This window comes from Perna viridis, chromosome 5, assembly GCF_037379345.1.
Source record: "Perna viridis isolate PV_CMFRI_1.1 ecotype Kerala chromosome 5, ASM3737934v1, whole genome shotgun sequence".
NCBI classification, from domain to species: Eukaryota; Metazoa; Mollusca; class Bivalvia; order Mytilida; family Mytilidae; genus Perna; species Perna viridis.
The window spans coordinates 15,931,425-15,948,957 of record NC_142449.1 but is presented as its reverse complement, the minus strand read 5'-3'; the positions used below and the strand labels follow the sequence as shown (position 1 = coordinate 15,948,957).

The 17,533-nt window shown below is 32.0% G+C and overlaps 2 protein-coding genes across 2 annotated transcripts in view; one reads left to right on the top strand and one right to left on the bottom strand.

The window, feature by feature from the left end:
- Positions 1-306: 306 nt before the first annotated feature.
- On the bottom strand, positions 307-7,448 carry LOC148616242 (M-phase phosphoprotein 6-like). The gene is made up of 5 exons (XM_088583099.1): positions 7,308-7,448; positions 5,536-5,648; positions 3,237-3,327; positions 2,668-2,762; positions 307-1,686 (listed from the first exon to the last, which is right to left on the bottom strand). Exons 1-5 carry the CDS (start codon positions 7,362-7,364, stop codon positions 1,548-1,550), a joined length of 495 nt encoding a protein of 164 aa, XP_088439225.1. The 5' UTR covers positions 7,365-7,448; the 3' UTR covers positions 307-1,547.
- Positions 7,434-17,533, top strand: part of LOC148616240 (uncharacterized) — a 65,239-nt gene continuing 55,139 nt past the window's right edge. The window contains exons 1-11 of the mRNA XM_088583097.1: positions 7,434-7,492; positions 9,910-9,963; positions 10,936-11,082; positions 11,443-11,537; positions 12,040-12,087; positions 12,744-12,860; positions 13,614-13,669; positions 14,224-14,385; positions 15,095-16,412; positions 17,045-17,107; positions 17,264-17,327. Coding sequence (XP_088439223.1) covers positions 9,940-9,963; positions 10,936-11,082; positions 11,443-11,537; positions 12,040-12,087; positions 12,744-12,860; positions 13,614-13,669; positions 14,224-14,385; positions 15,095-16,412; positions 17,045-17,107; positions 17,264-17,327 — 2,094 coding nt within the window. The 5' untranslated portion in view covers positions 7,434-7,492; positions 9,910-9,939. The remainder of the gene's footprint in view (positions 7,493-9,909; positions 9,964-10,935; positions 11,083-11,442; positions 11,538-12,039; positions 12,088-12,743; positions 12,861-13,613; positions 13,670-14,223; positions 14,386-15,094; positions 16,413-17,044; positions 17,108-17,263; positions 17,328-17,533) is intronic.

Here is a 17,533-nt window from a genome sequence, read left to right as displayed (position 1 = left end):
GGTGGAAACCGTAATTGCTTACAATGTATGCCCCAACTATATAAAGCCATATTACAAATTTTAAACCAATCCATCCTCAAGGAGTCAATATAAATGCAATGAAATTTGGACAAATGGAAAAGGGGATTCCAATATACCCGCCCACTTTTTAAGTGGGAGGGAGGTATAAAACTGATTGGAGGATGTGCATTTTAGAGTTTTAATAAGAATGTTATGCCGAATAGTAGAACTGCAACATCCATTACAACTTCATTGGGGGAGAAAATTAGGTTATGACATTTGAGTTGTAACAAAAACAATTTAATCTTTAAACATAACAATTTATTAGATAATATCCACTATAAAAATAGGTGATTTACATATAATAAGTCATTGATTCCAGTCTAATAATTCATAGTTATTAGCATTAATAAATAACAAATATAGCATGCATAAACATGATACACAAGGTGCAACAGAATGATACATTTGTACATTCCAAATTCATTTGATATTCAAAACAGATACTCAGTACAATATGCACCAAAATTTGAAATTCATCGAACACTGACTTAATGTAAAACATGAAAATGTGCTAAAAATTATCAATACAATTATCAAGTAAATATAAGAAATCTCTTAGAAACAGTACATAGCATCATGCATATCAAGTCTCTTTCATTGCTACACATAATTCTTACCTTCCCAATAGGTTAAATGTTAAAAACTTCATGTGTGAGTGAGCAACTTAATGTTTTCAAAAATTCCAAATATTCTGCAACAGAAAAGTATTGCTCTTTATCATGAGAATTGATACATGGGTTGCATACCAGCAAAACATTTGGAATTTAAGCCCTGGTCAGTTAACCTAAGAATATACAAGCTTCAAAATTATAACAAGGCATGGGGATGACACAAAACCATTTAAGAATTATTTACTATGAAATGTCTCAATTTAACATGTATGAAAATACCAGACAACCCAGAGAAATTGAAATGACTTCACAATCCTTGAAAAGATATTTTTACATGTACATGCATGTAAACAAGCATGAAATACTTTGAATCATTACTCATACCAAGATAATTTACTTAGAAGTCATTCACTTTCTGAACTCAACAAGGTTTCTACTGCTTTAAAATACTGTGAAAGTGATTGTTCGTGGGGTACCAATTTTAGTGCTTTTTATGGGTTCGTTAAACCACAAAATTTGGTTCCCAATGAAAAGGAAATTTGCAATTTCATTTGTTTCACATAGTGGTCAAATCCATGAATTCAAGAATCTATTAACTGATAGTTTTTCCCTAAACCTTGAAAATTGGTTCCCTTGAATAAAGGTACTTTCACAGTAGACCACACGTCTATAATCTGTAAAACAGTTATTATGTACATGTTACTGTATTTATACAGATTCAGTCAAACATAACAATCAGTCATGGACTTGGAAGATCTCTGTCAGTGGTTATTGCTCATGCTCATGGTCCTCTTTACCAGACTTGGACTTTACCAATACCTTCCATGTCAATATTAATTGACACGACTACAACCAAATCTACGAGACTTTTCATCAATCATCAGCTGGTTTTAAGAATTCTTTGACCTTTCGTTTGACCTCTGATGTCTGAGCTTCTTCAACCTCTGTAACAGCTGACCTCTGTCTTTTCTTTGCATATTTTTTAGCAATTGTCCCAAATAATGTCTGATACCTGAAACAGATATTATCAATCCTGCATTGCTTTAAATCCAAATTAAAAACTAAATAAAACTGAGCAAAGGAAAGCTCACTTAAAGATATCTTAACCCTAATCCAACCCAGTAAACATATGATCAAAATATAAACAAAGTAATCAAACAGGAAGTTGATGTTGCTTCTGTCAAACTACCAAGAACCAATAGCTGTGATAAGAAATAGCAGAGACTGTAACGAAAAAGTTCAGGACAGAAAAACAGGTGATTGGACACCATGACCACTAAAGGATCTACATTGCTAGCAAAGTGGGGGATAATCAGTACAAAAAAAAAACAAAAAACAAACTGCTAAGACTTTGTAGTAATGTAAGTTTATCTGAAAAAAGTATCACCTGAAATGAAATCTATCGCTGTAATATTCAATATATATATTTAAATTATAACAGAAAAGTTCAGAATGATTTTCTGCGCAAATGAATTTTAGCCAAGGACAATTTACAATTTTTAGTTTTGCATGCCAACTTCTACTATGACATATTTCTTTTTTGTCAATAAACTTTCTTTGGGGATGGCAGAAAATTTCTAAAATTTTAGGCACTCTCAGAGACCCAAACTCAAAATAAAATGGCCTGGTACTAACAAGTACAACTTCCAACAAACCTTGAATAACTAGAAACATTTCTAAATCAACAACTGAAGATAATAAATAATAAAACCATGTGAATAAAAGCTGCTGTTTTACAAAGGTTCCTTAATTAACAACCTTTTTTCAACTGGGGAAGATAGTGTGTATATAGTCTTAACAAGATGAATTATATGTACTTTTGCAACCTTCTTAACTTTAAACTGTACAATCAGTCACTTTTGATTATAAACTAAAAGGGTTTAAAATTAACTTCACAAGTTAGGGGTTCATAAAAGAAAGGCCATTCATATTTTAATCCTGACAGGTCCTAAACCTTCCATTCTTAGAAGAACACCACCCAATAATAAATTACCTTCCAGCCATTTCCTCATCATCTACTCTCAACTGCTTTTCAACAACTTCAGCCCTGGCCAGTTCCCTCTCAGTTTCTGATGCTTTCATAAGTTTCTAAATAAAAATTGTAAATAGAAGTACATGTAAATCTGAAAATTATTCCAATAGGAACACATATTATCAATATGACAGTGGCATCAATGAATAAGCCTTTCAAGTCGCAGAAAAAGGGAGGTATTTATTTTGGTTGGTTTCTATTACAAGCATGTTGAAGCCTTGGCTTCTATGAAATGCATTGTAGCTACACTACTGTCAATCTAATTCAGTATGGGAAAAGAATCTCACAAATTTCTAGACTTGACATGATTAATCAGGAGAGAATAAAAGGTTTTGACTATCCTACATCTTTAAGAATTTGTCATAAAAATTATGAATGATATTGAATTCAAATATTCAAATCTATTCACAATGAGAATCATCCAATTAAGGATTAATGAAAAGAGTACATGTATGAACTAAAAACAGTGAAGTAATTGTAACTATACACATCACTAAAGTATCTTATTCAGCCTTGAATAATATACAAACCTCAATCTCTGGGTTACAGCCATTGAAGGAAAATCTTCCAAACTTTAAATTTTCTATCCTTAAATGACTGGGTTCAATAATAAACTTGCTCCTAAAAATTTAAACAAAAGCCTTTCAAACAAATTATACATGTAACCACAAATCTATGCCATAATCCCTGTTTTTTTGCTTTGCTTTGGTTAAAAAAACGTAATCAATAGACAATTCAGATTATTTTACTGATCACAGTGAGAAGTATCCAGTTCTAATAAAAAACTCAAAAATTAACTTTATACCCAAAACTTCAACTGTGTGAAACAATTGAATCACAATTGTGCTATGTCTAAAATACTTAATCCAAATCCATAATAATCTCGAACTCAAAAAAAATATTAGGAAACAAAGCTGAAAATAACACAATCTTCATCAATGTAGGGTGAAATTAAAAACAGTTTTTGAAGGATGTAATATGAAGGTACAGAGAAGCATGTCTAAACCAAACCCTGAATAACATGAAAATCTGCTAAAACCAGGCACTTTCTTTTTTTTTTGAAGTCCCTTTCTATCAATTTAAATGTAATTTGAACCTTGATAAAGTGGAAACAAAAAGGTTTCAGTTTAGACAGATTTCACTGTATACACATTTTTTTATTTTACAAACTGTATTTTGGTGTGTACAATGCACACATTTTTACAAGAATCATTTCCAGATCATGGGGGGGTGCGTATTATGCATCAATATATATAAATTGGAAACAAAATAAAAAGATTTTAATTTGAAAAAGACATTGCTTAATGTACAGTGATGTCACTAAGTTTTTAAGTAGCTGGCTAATTAGATAAAGTAGGCGGCGAACCCGCCCATTACGGCAGGGGGTAAATGGTGCAATATCCTGCATTCTAGGGCTCTCCTGGGCCATTGTACAGGACAATAAGATTACAATTTTTATACAAGTTTCTGTTAATTAAGCCTAAAAAATGTGATATTTTTTTAAAATTTTGAACAAATTGTTTATTATTGAAAAGCATAGTTAACCACTCCCATATCAATCTTTTCTCTCATTACACGCTTGAACCATCAATCGATCCAATCTTGTTGAAAATTTTGTTTTGACAAAAATGGCACTTGTCATACCCAATGACCTTGCTAGTATTTTATTGAATTAAAATAAGATATTAAATATCATCGATAATATGATTGTTAATTTATATCTACCATTGTCACTGTCTGTCTTTTTGGCCTTAGCTGGCCCTGGTGACAAAAAACTACAGATAGATGATTGTCCCTGTGTCACAGGCTTTGACCTTTTACGGCCCGACATGTTGCTTTTTGCTGACTGGAAACGAAGTATTTTTAGTTCGGTAAAAATAAGAAAGTCTATATTTAGAAACAGGGAAAAAACGCGGACTATTTATTTTAGCAACCGAACAATGCATTAAAGTCACACCGATGCGTCATTCAAGTGCAATCTTTAATATTTGTGGATGAATATTGTCAGTATATTATATAAAGAGGGTCTTGAAGAATATTTCATGAATTTTATTTTTGTGGGGTACGAAAGTAGCCGGCGACGTTTGAAAGAGTAGCCGGCGATTTTTGCCGGCTGCCGGCTTCTAATGACATCCCTGAATGTAAAGAAACAAACCTGAAATTATGTTTGAATGTCTTTAATAATACGTTTTAGACAAAGGTTGTATAATATTTCTTTCTTATACAACACGGGTAGAGATTAAAATGAAACAACTAAAAACCAAAAAGTAATAGTCCTTTTTTTGTCAAACCCTCCTTATTAAATAGCCTTTTGCAGCTGGAAATGAATATTTTGAAACTAATTATGATTGTTTCTTATAATTATCTTCCTTAAAAGTATGCTTCAAAATGAAAAATTGTGAAATTTAATTTACATGTACAACCAAAACTGGAAATGTCCAATTTTCACAACTTTAGATTTTGTTTTATAAGCCATTTCATATACCGTACATCCTGTGTCAATTTTATCATGCTTTGAAATAAAAATGATCCAATTTATGTAGCTACTGATCTTTAAATGATGTTTTAGACTGAAAATTAGTTTTTTTCCTTCACATTTTTGGAGGAAATAGCACATCAAGGTAAATAAATTGACCGATCAAATGCAAAATATCGATCTTTTGTCTTACAATTTCTACTGCACTCTAACGAAGTCTGAAAAAAAAAATTTTTTTCACACATTTTGACCTTCAAGACTGCACTGCATACAATACAAAAATGCATATTAAACACACCAAAATACAGTCATTAACTTTGACATGGAGATTTTCCAAACAATAGTGAACTAACTCTTTCTGTTTTGTAGCAGGAAGGTCGAGAACCCAATGTTCATCATCAATAACCCTTTGTTGCTCCTCTTCATGCTTCTCCTTTTCAATTCTCAAAGCACTTCTCTGCATAAACTGTAATAAAATGTTAGATATTATAACTATGTAGATTCATTTGTCTTCGTTTAAAAGCCAACAAAGTTAAACACATTAAAACCATATAAATCAAGTTTAATTCACATGTTCAATTCAATGTATAATATTTAGGCTCCAAAAACTGGGCTTTAGCAAGTAATTGGATAGACAAGGACAGACCACATGTGACATATTGATATATGTTACTTGTAAATGTGCTGGTGTCAGTGTGACTGATGATCATAACTGCAATTACAATCACCTTGATATGGTGAATGAAAATTTAGAGATTTTTTAGACCAATACATGTATCTCAACATTAACAACTTAAAAAAGAATTCAATCAAATCAAGAAACATTTTTCAAAATATTGCATTTAAATGCTTATTTTTTAAACCAAAAGATGAAAAATCTAGCAAAAAAAAATTGAGATATAAAAAAACTTGATATTTGTTCTTTTTACCAACTACATATTTGATCATAACTTGTACTGAAGATGTATGTCTTTTCCATTGAAGCTTTAACTGATACATATACCTGTCCAATACACAGGAGTGCATACATAAACATCAAATACTGTGACAATAATGAGGGTTGAAGCACATTGTAGAGGAAGACACAGATGCAATGTACATGTATATACAGTACATGTAGATATTTAGAATTTCATAGGCTTGTCTATTTAGTCAGATGGAAAATTGTGGTTGAGTTCAATGAATTGAGCCTATAGTTTTCAAATGGTAAAGATGAACCTTAAGTATGTAGGTTGTATAATTACGACAACACAAATAGAAGGAAAACTTTGCTACATTAGACTTAGTTGGCCCAATACCTCTAATGAACTGTGACTGGAGTCAGATGAAAGGTAGTACCGGACAGACACTAAATACTTGAATGTTGTGCAAGTACAAGTTACATTAATTACTCAGAGCGAAATTTATTAGAGACTTTAAGATCTTTAGAAGTCTTATAAAGTTGAGTTTTAATAAAGAGAACAAGCACTTTCTTTTTTATTTTATCTCGATAAATATTTCTTTGTGGTGTATAGAATACATGTGAACATACCAGCGGTAGATCAATTCTACCGGAATTAGAACATTCTTACTGCTTTCTGAACAAAGTACCATAAAAAAGCAGGGTGTCTTGTGAAGAATGATCAAATCTTCAATACAAAATGTAATTTCTTTAGCAATATTGGTATCATCAAACAAGAAAATGATTCTAGAATCGAACTAGGTAGGTGTGCCATGCATAAAGTCATTAGAAGAGATTGAAGGGCGGTACTGCTGAATCTCCAAGGTTTTGTATGGCACATTGTTCTGACCCCAACCCAACATATCAATATTCAAATAAAGGAGGAGGGTTGCAGGGTCAGAAGAAATTCGGACTAGTATGTGTATAAAATATTATATAGGGATGCACACCGAAAAGATTATGTAAATGTGAACTACAAAAAGTTGACAGCTTAAATGTCGTGAAAATGACGCTTCGTCAAATCCCACTCTTTTGGAAAAACTATGAGGGAAATTTCTTTCTTTTGAGTATCCAAATGTTTAAAAGCCTATATGACTATAGTATAAATAATCACTTTGCTTAGTAAGTTGGTTGGTAGACAAAATACTTTTTCTTTAGGCCTCAGAATATTCTATAACACATTACCTTCATCTGTAAAACATTTTTGGATAAATTATTCTTCTGTTGCGACCCCCCAGCCATAGCTAGATCCCCCGTCTGTTGGACATAGAAAAAGAAACAGAAACACGTGCCGACCGGAAGTTGATTATCCCCCCTTATTCCCGCGGATTTGAAGCAGAAACCATCCCCTGCAGAAACTCAGCATCATGGTACAATATTATGTTTTTGTTGAAGAATGATTTGTAATTTAATATCTTGCGGTCATGCCTATTGATTTTTCTACAACACTTTTCTTGACTATTTGGAATTTACTCATTGTACGACAAAACAAGACATGTTTCCTTACAACTGCAAGTATAGTATATCTATAAGACTATATCAGTATATGGTTCAATAAGTTGTATTTCGATTTTTTTAAACATTCTAAGCACGATGCACTCTAGTCAAGATAATCATTATGATTGCTTAGACATTTGTTTAACCTGACACTTGCTGTATTAATGTTTCAAGCTGTGAATCATATCCAGGTTCCGTGGCAGCTGCACTGTAAACCAAAGCAATACTCAAAATGTTTGCAACGACAGTCTCTTTTATACTAGAGAGGTAACTGGGAGATGAATGGCAAAGGCTATCCTGTTAAAGAAATCACTAATTTGGGAATATGCTGCCTTCATACCCCTCTCACTTCATTGGCTGACTACAAATAAAAACAATCATACGAAATACAGAATTCGGTTTATTCATCGTGTAGTTTTTTTGTACACGTTAATATTTATATTTGTACATGTAAATCATCCCTAAATGCCAATTTAAACCCCCATTTTCTAACAAAATACCTCTGGGAACTTTGGACGCCTCACATGGTCAACAGAATTGAAGGATCCGTATATACTCAAGTATTAGTCGATCCGCCTATAATTCGGACCCCCTTTTCAGCCTAAAATTTCTGGAACCTAGCCTTGACCCGTTATAAGTTGGACTTATTTCTGACAGCTGCTTGGGTAATATTCCTTACTACTAATTACAATGAATATACCTGTTTGTTTTGATGACTGCAATAAATATTGTAATAAATATTCCAAGCCAGAGTTGTTTTTATAATAGTAAGTTATTGAATTCTTGATGAGCCATGTGGATTGTTTTGATACGGCCATTATCTCATTAATTCTAATTTTGGTCCATCAATAACCCAAATCAAAATCATAAATATAGTGAACAACAAAGAATAAAACCGAAAGTTATTGAAACTCTAACAACTCATTTGAGGATATTTTAGTAAGTTAAGAAGTTTTATCTCAAAGAAAAAGAAATTCCTAGAAAGAATAGGATATGTAAGTCTTGTTCAGGTTTCCTTTTCTTTACCAGAATTTCCGATATAGAATGTATTGAAAGCCGTAGACCGGTCTGCATTTAATTGTTTACTTCCGGGTACTCGAAACGCTGTACAAGAATGCAAAATCTTCTATTTTATGTTTTTTTGTAATACCTGTATCATGTAGAAATAGATATTTGTCATTTTTATCGATATTGTTTACACAAAAAGATGTTTTGCCCTTAACACTGAACTCAACGCTCTCTAAATGACTTGTCTCCATGCTTTTGAATGGTAGACTAGGACCCATTCTCATGAAATCACGGGTCACATGATGAGACATACATAACCTATTGTCATTACAAACTGAAATATTTATTAATTTTGTCACAAATAATGGTACGCTATTACACCTTTGGGTTTTTGGCTATATGAATGTACACAGGTAAAAATCAATACACAAAATGGATGAGTGTGAAATATGAATAAAATCAGTATTGTGACAAAATAAAGACTAAACAGTAAATATTCTTTTACTGCATCATATTTTAGCTGTAAAAGGTAGAAGATGAAGACAGTCTTCCTTAAACTGACATTTGCAAATTTAACATTGTGGTTAACGGCCCCATGTCAATTATCAAGCTTTTGACATTTTCAAGCTGAAAATTTTAGTTCATAGTCAAGATCTTGTTATATGTCAGAACCCTTCCCAGCAGTGAAAAATTCAGTCTAAAAAATCTGACTTGTAGGTGAGTATATACAGTAGATTCAATTAATTTCTTAATTATTTTTTGCACTGGCTGGTCCATATTTTTTATTCCTGTTGTACCAAATTCATGAAGTAACTGTATCACATCCTTTTTTATTGACTGGGAGGTGTCAATTTTGAGGATGGGGTGGAGGTATTTACTTTAGTAATGGATTTCTGGCAAGCTGCAGATCATATTCTGACTCATTCTATAACCTCTAGTATTTGGCATGTTTATTTGTTAATGCTAAATAGGTGTTTTAAATGCTGTTGTTTGGTTGCCTCAATGCTTTCTACAAACGTTCCTTTTTTTTTGTGTGGCTCCGGTGGTTCAGCAGGCTGCAGGAATGATGTAAGCTCTAAGTATAGGAACCTATTCAAATGATAACTTTTTTTTCCAATGAGTCAATTGATACAACTTCATGATTTTAAGATCTCCTTGTAAGCAATTTAGGATCTTTAGAACCTCTTGATATTGTTCAGAATGAATACACTGATTCCCTTGCTTAGCAGGATTGCCTTTGCCCATCAACACAAGAGAAAAAACAGTTTCTTTTATTTTTCAGTATGTTTGAGTATGTTTGAAAGAAGACAATATGATATCCATCAAAATATTAGAGGTTTGTAGAAGAGGACACTTTAACCTTTAGTGCATTGGAACTGTAATAAAACTGTGTGACTTGATTTTAATGAACTGAGCTCTTGTAGTAAAACATACCATAAGCCATCTCACAACATTAAAAAATATATAATTGCCTCTATTACAAGTGATTCTATACACTTTTAAAGGCAGTCTTTGACTATTGTATAATCTGTCTGAGCATGTTTGTTCTTCTGTCTGTGTACATATATAAAAACTCAAAATGGTCAAAGTGACCCGTCTGTGCAAGACTCATAAGAGTAGTCAAGGATGTTAAAAACCTCCTTAGTAGTCAAAGTCATTTTGATAGTTATTGGTTCATAGTTTGTCTTCTTTGATAGAAGCTTCATACTTGTAAGACTTACTTTTTGATTTTAAAATTAATCAATTAAATTTACTATTTAACATTTATGAAAGAAAAAGAGGTGATGATTTTATAAATTATGATAGGTCAGCAATTTAGGAATTTAAGAAAGAGATGAACTGAAATAAACTTTATAAAAGAATTTTGAGATATACCCTCTATATAGTATTTTATAAAGTAGATCTGGATACATTTCGAACTGGTTTAGTAACTTTGACATGCATGTATCTTGATGCTGCTGAGTGAATTCTTATTACCTTTTAGTTATAATCACTGTGCTAGATACAGTGTAGCCAAATAATCATTAGTTGCATGATTCATGAGAGAAAAAATGTGTCAAGGTCATCATAAAAAAAAATCTAGATTCTCATCCAACATTTTTTTTAAATTTGGGGTGGACAGGAGAATATTATTTTTTAAATTTTTATCAATTAAGTTAAGAAAATGCAACCTGGATTGGGGAAAAATATAAAAAAGTAATTTTTTTCTTGGAGGGTGAAAAATTGGGTTGTGACTGGATGAGAATCTAGGATATTTTTATTTTGGCCTAGTAGGATGTGGAATCAACCCAAATATATATTGTTACAGATCAGAAGTCCTAGTCACTTTTTCTGCCGTGAGATTGACAGTGAATTATCATCAGAAGAACATCATAAATACCTTCAATTACAAGTTGAAATAAATGAAATTTTCAATGAGGAACAAGCAGTACAGATTCCACACATACCTTGCAAAGTAAGAATTATGACTTGTTTTGATTACATGTTGTTTTAATGTGTGGTAAATTTTCAGGGCACATAGATATTTAGTCTGTACTTTAGTCTTTCACATCTAAGTCGAAGGTTAGAATTCAAGCACGCTTTTTTTGTTTTTTTTGCTTAAATATATATATTGGTGTTGTGAAAGTATATGCATCACTATATTACTATTTCAGAATACAATCATTTGATAGATTGATATACAATGTAGTAATTATGTATGTTGTTTCTGTAGATGTTTCTATTGTGGGTTTGCAAATTTGAGTCTCATTTACAATGTCATGTGTTGCTTATAATTTAAACCTCCAATTAGGAATAAAGTTTAATTTTATTTTAGGATGAAATCTGTTTGGGTTATAGACAGAGTGATAAGACTTGGTATAGGGTTAAGAATGAAGGAGTATATGCAAGAAAATATGGTCAGGAAGCATTGTAAGTACAAACTTCTTCTATACTGTATACATTTTGGAAAGTCACCTATTGGGGAATATAATCGTAAGGATTTATTGACAACTTTTATTATCAATTTTCTATAGTTTCTACTGCCCAACAGGCCATTGGTGGTGTACTAAAAAATATTGTCTATTTCCAATAACAATGTTATGTTACATCGACAGTGACATTGCTGATAAACTGAATAAAGTCAGTTCTGACCGTCCTGACTGAACATCACATCTTGCCTTGTCAGGCTTGCTGTGTAATTTTCTGTCTTGACTTTTAAATTGCAGTTATTCTGTATATATATGTTTTGAAATTTGTTTTATTCTTAGTTCTTTTGAAAAACTGCATGATACACTAGACCCTTTCATACTAATTTTCTTAGGCACAGTTGGTACTTGTCCAAAATTTGTTCAATTTTTTTTCTCAAGAAATTTTTAAAATTTCAAGAAAAGTTTAAGTATGCACATGATTGTAATATCTTTAATTATTCTAGTTGTTTTCTTGTTGATGTTGGAGAGACAGAATCTATAAGTATCAGATGGTAAGTCTTAAAATCTATAAATATCAGATGGTAAGTCTTAAAATCTATAAATATCAGATGGCAAGTCTTAAAATCTACAAATATCAGATGGTAAGTCTTTAATTCTATAAATATCAGATGGTAAGTCTTAAAATCTATAAATATCAGATGGTAAGTCTTTAATTCTATAAATATCAGATGGTAAGTCTTTAATTCTATAAATTTCAGATGGTAAGTCTTAAAATCTATAAATATCAGATGGTAAGTCTTTAATTCTATAAATATCAGATGGTAAGTCTTTAATTCTATAAATATCAGATGGTAAGTCTTAATACTTAAGAAATAAATCTGTAATGTCTTCTTAGTTTCTAATTATAATATATATTGTTAAATTATATGTCAATAATTTGTCTCCTTAGGTTTTTATTATAATGCATGTTGCTTACGTATAGGTCAATAATTTGTAACATCAATTATCACAACAACTTGAACATACACTGAATGATCATAATCATATTTATTACCAGATAAGTACTAACAATCAAACCCCCTACAAGTCAGTTGGTTTGGGAAACACATGTGGGTGTCAACAATCAGTATTTTGTTTATCATATTCTTACAGTATTTACTAACTACCTTGAAGAACATTATTTTTTTTTATCTTCTCATACATTTAGGTTGAGGAAATGTCCAAAAAGATATTTAGAGCTTCCATTCCAAATAAAAGAATGCTGTGTGTTTGGTGTGAAAGCCTTAACTTTGGAGATCAAAGAAGATATGTCAGTTGCTCAAACGTAAGTTAATATATTGACCTACTTAGGCCAGGAAATAATATGGCTGTTTCCTGCTACCTTACCACCCCTATTTTTTTTCTTGCTGGTAGCAGGAAACAACTTATTTTTTTTTGGGCCTAATATAGTAAGTAAATAGGAATCTCCATATATGTCAGTCATTCCCTCCATCTACCTTAAGTTTTTCAGTAGATTTTTATGAAACTTCTGTGAAAATTGAACATCATATTGAAATGTGAATGCAACACTATAATAATTGTCAGATGCTTGGCAAAGGAGATAATCCAACATAAGCGTTGAATGTTGATGTGCAAAATAATTATCATTTGATACTTGTAAAGGGAAACATGATAATTTTTAATGGGTTTTACACGTTTAGTATTGCAGGCTACACTTGTGGCATATCACCTAGAGTTCATTTTTAGTTCTAGTTCTGTTTGTTATTATTAATTTGGTATTAAATAATTTTGACCAATTTGGATCCATTATGGAGTACAATGCACTTGTCAACTCAGTCTTTTTTAATTCAGTTGTAAAATCATGGTTTCTTATTTATTATTTGATGAGATTTTTGCACCAGTTCATACCTTTTTCGGTCTCATGTTCTGTCTGTAGAAATACTGAATTAATTTTAATCTTTATTGCAATAAAAATTAATGGGTACAAGTCCAAAATTTCAATGTATTCCTGAATCTGCTTCCTTGAAATATATCTTAAACAAACATAAATTTTAAACAAACATAAATATTTTTTCAGATCATGTGTTAGATGGGATGACTCTGCAACAACTTTTATGGAGAAATGTGTGAAAAGTGAGTTATTGTGTATATTTATTAGCTTGTACCTAATTTCCTTGATAAATTTTCACCTTTTTTCCCAAACATCTTAATCCAACACTTGGTCTGTGACAGCCACTGTTCTGATGCCCCACACTAGTATATATTTAAATCCACAAACCAAATTTTAAATAAATTCATCCATTGAAGAGTCAAGATAATTGATAATAAAGAGCATATATCATGCATGGTACATGTATTTGCATTTCTCAAATTTTGCATTGTTATGGGACAAATACCAGTGTGTACCTATCTTGTTGTAATTCTACTCATCAGGTGTGTTAGGAATCACCTCATTCATCTGACATTCCATCCATCTGTCCAGGTTTTGTTGCAACTGGTTTGACTCCAAGTGGATTGATTGATTTTAAATTTGGTATATGGTTTTATACAGACTGTACATAGTTCTAATTGATTTTCATTGCTGTCAGATGCCAACTTCTTGTTAATTCATATGGAGTAGGGTATTTCTAGCATTAAAAAGAGTATATGCTGAATTTACAATGTGACATGAATTTTATTTTATATAGGGTCAGTGTCAGCCAGTGCAGAAGTACTTTATACAGATAGCAAAGGTAGATTACGTATTAAGCTCTATCTGAATGATGGAAAGGAGACTTATAACTTCAATGATTTATTGGTGAGAAATGAATTTGGTGTGTATGATGAAACAGATGGACAAATGTCACCGAGTGAGTAATGATATTATTGTTAAATTATCTATATTGGCACATTATTTCACACTATTAAAAGTACTAAAATGCTACTGTGTAGCCACCACTTTGTACGGTATGTAAAGCCACTGAATAAAATAGAAGTAAAAGTTTGGCAAAGATGGTGAAATGTACTCCCTTGTTGAAATTTTACAAGTACTTTGTATCATAGTGATGTGGAGGGAAATGATCAGAAGCATGGATCAAAAGAAACAGGGCTGTTTTTATGCAGAATAGTCCGTTATTTAGCTTTATTCAGTTATAACCAGTGTAATCAACAGTGAATGCAGATCTAGTAGCCACTTTACTGTGTTTGTCTGACACATGTAAGAGTCCTTACTTGATGTAATCTGTAACTCAAGTGGTATGTAACCTATGTTATTTAAACTTTGCACATTGTTTTATACATATTGAAGATGTGCCTTATATGGAGAAATTTGATTATTTTTTTACAATATTTTCGGCATGTTGAACAGCCATTTTTCCAGCAGTACATGCTATGATTAATATGTTGCTCTAGAAATTTGTAAACCACACTGTAATTTTTGCACTTGCATAATGTTCACTAAAATTGATAAAAATTAAAACATTAAATTAGCCCACATGCCCTAAATTTTGAACGAAGTCTAGGATTTTTTTTTATTGTAGCCTTTGTTGTTAAAATATGCTGCTATTGTCTGTTTTGTAGATAAGCAGAAAACAACAATGACAAGGAATACTAAACATTTACAAAGATTGTTGGCACAGAGCAAGATGGATTATCACAGTGACAGTGAAATCTTACAAGAATTGAAAATTTCATCTATATATTCTGATAATGAGGATGGGAATATTACTAAGACAAAAAGTCCAGAATATATGTCTGATTCTAATTGTATTAGTGATAGAGTATTGATTACAGATGTCAATTCTACTGTGCATAAAGGAAGAGGTTATACTAGTCATGTTAGGACCTTAGACTTTGAATGTGCCAAACAAACACAAAGCTTTGGAAATGTAGGATTTAGTCATTGTAGAACCGTTTCTCAGGCATCACAACTAAACTCTACTTCAGATTCTGAAAGCTATGAAATTCCTCCTTGGGGAAGTGAATCATCAAAATCACTTGCTGCTTATGGAGTACGAGTCAAAGGAGGACCTCTATTAAAATCTCCACAGCGAACAGAAGATATTGAATCTCATAAACCAGCTTTAAAACATAGTACTACCTCATACTTAAACAAGAAATTCAAAGACAGTTCATTTCATCAACAACATGGTTATACCTCAGAGTCTGGCAGGAAATCTGAACATATGTTATCAAATAGGAACTTCAATGTGACTCAAAATGTACACACTTCTTTTAGTGACACAGAATCTTTTTCACGAGGCAGGGCATTATCTGTGTCTCCTCAGGCTCTCAGTAGAGGTAGATCACCCCCCGTTCCTCTACCTCCACATCCGTCGTTAAGTCGAGGGAGGTGTCAACTGGAACTGTTAAAGCAGGCAATGAAATCCCAACTTCCAGCATCGCCTAGTTCTACATCTGATATAGATTCTGATTCACCTAGTCCAGTATTGAACATGACATTAATTAATGAACTGAAACAGAGTCAAAAGAATATTTCATCAGAAACTAACAGTAATGTAGGAGCTTCACTATCAGTCAATAATAACTCAAGACAAGTAGAACTAAGTCTGACAAACCAAAATAGGTCTTCCCATGATTTTGGGGGTGCAAGGCCAAAAATCTCTTCAGTAGTCCCAGGACAATTTGATGACTCAGAGTCTGATTCTCACCCATGTCCCCTTCCTAAAAAAGGTCATGGACTTTCAGTTGGTAGCTTACTAAGCAGTGATCCAAATGTGCCTTTAACAAGAGCCTCATTGCCAAAAGCTGCTAGGAGTAAAACAAGTAAAACAGGGATTCATTCTGACAGCTCGGATGTTATGTCATTGTTAAGTGGACGAGGTAGTGCAGCATCACCTAGATCTAATAGATGCTCCGCCATACAGAACATTCCTAGGTGAGTTAGTGGTTAAAAGTTGGACAGGTATTGAAATGCAATATAATAGTGTTAAACAAACAATTGTATTTATGTACATTGTAATTCTGAACAGGGGAAAACTGAAGAACATCTTATTGTTAAATAACTGATAGCTTTCATTTTCAGTTAAAATCTTATACTTGCTTGCTTATGTAATCAAAGTTTGTACTACACTTGTCACAATATTATGTTGTCAACAACAGAAAATTAACAACTTTTATACAGGAAAAAAATCTCAAATAAGTTCAGGAAAAACTTACATTCATAAGATGGTCAATCAAGAAAACTATTACAAAATTCACAAATAGAGCCAACTCTAGACAAATTATATTAACAATTTGTCATTCAGGACCATCAGGACCAACCATTTTGGTGTTCTCTGAAATTGTACCACTTTCACTTCCTCTATGAACTTCAGTTTCAGTTTTATATTTTTAGTGATAATCTGACCAATTTTAATCATTTTGCTATATTTTAGTACTTAAGGTAAGTTTATTCAGCTTGACAATTGATTAATATCATTTATTTTAATTTATTAAGATTGCTTCTTGAGCACTGTACTGCTACTTTTGGTTCAGTTTTGGAGTTTTAAAGGTTTTTGTATTTTTCAGTAAACAAGTATTAGAAGAGGAAAAGAGAAGGATTGATATGATCAGTAAACAGCAGGGCCATCAGTAAGTTCATTTGTTGATTCTATTTTTAATATAATAAAAGGGGCTTTCTGATATCTGTGAGTTAATTTACTTCCTGGTTAAAGTGAAAGTAAAAGTAGAACATTTCTTTGAAAGAAATATATATTTCCAATGGAAAATATTGTTTTCTTTTCACAGGTTACTAAGTATTCTGAAACCAAGTCATAGCTCTCAGGGAGTCCTTGCTGGGGTAGCATTATTGGTAAGAACAGTTTGTTAGGAACCTTCACATTTCACAGAATAGTTTCAGCAGTTGACATACTTTGGTGTTTGTGTTTTGAAAAATAGTTTTTATAAGATCAGATAAAAGATATTTGTTATGATACGAGTATTTTACATGATTTACTATTGTCTGTATTTTTTGCAAAATCATTCAGAGGTATGGTGTATGTATTTATTGTTAAAATG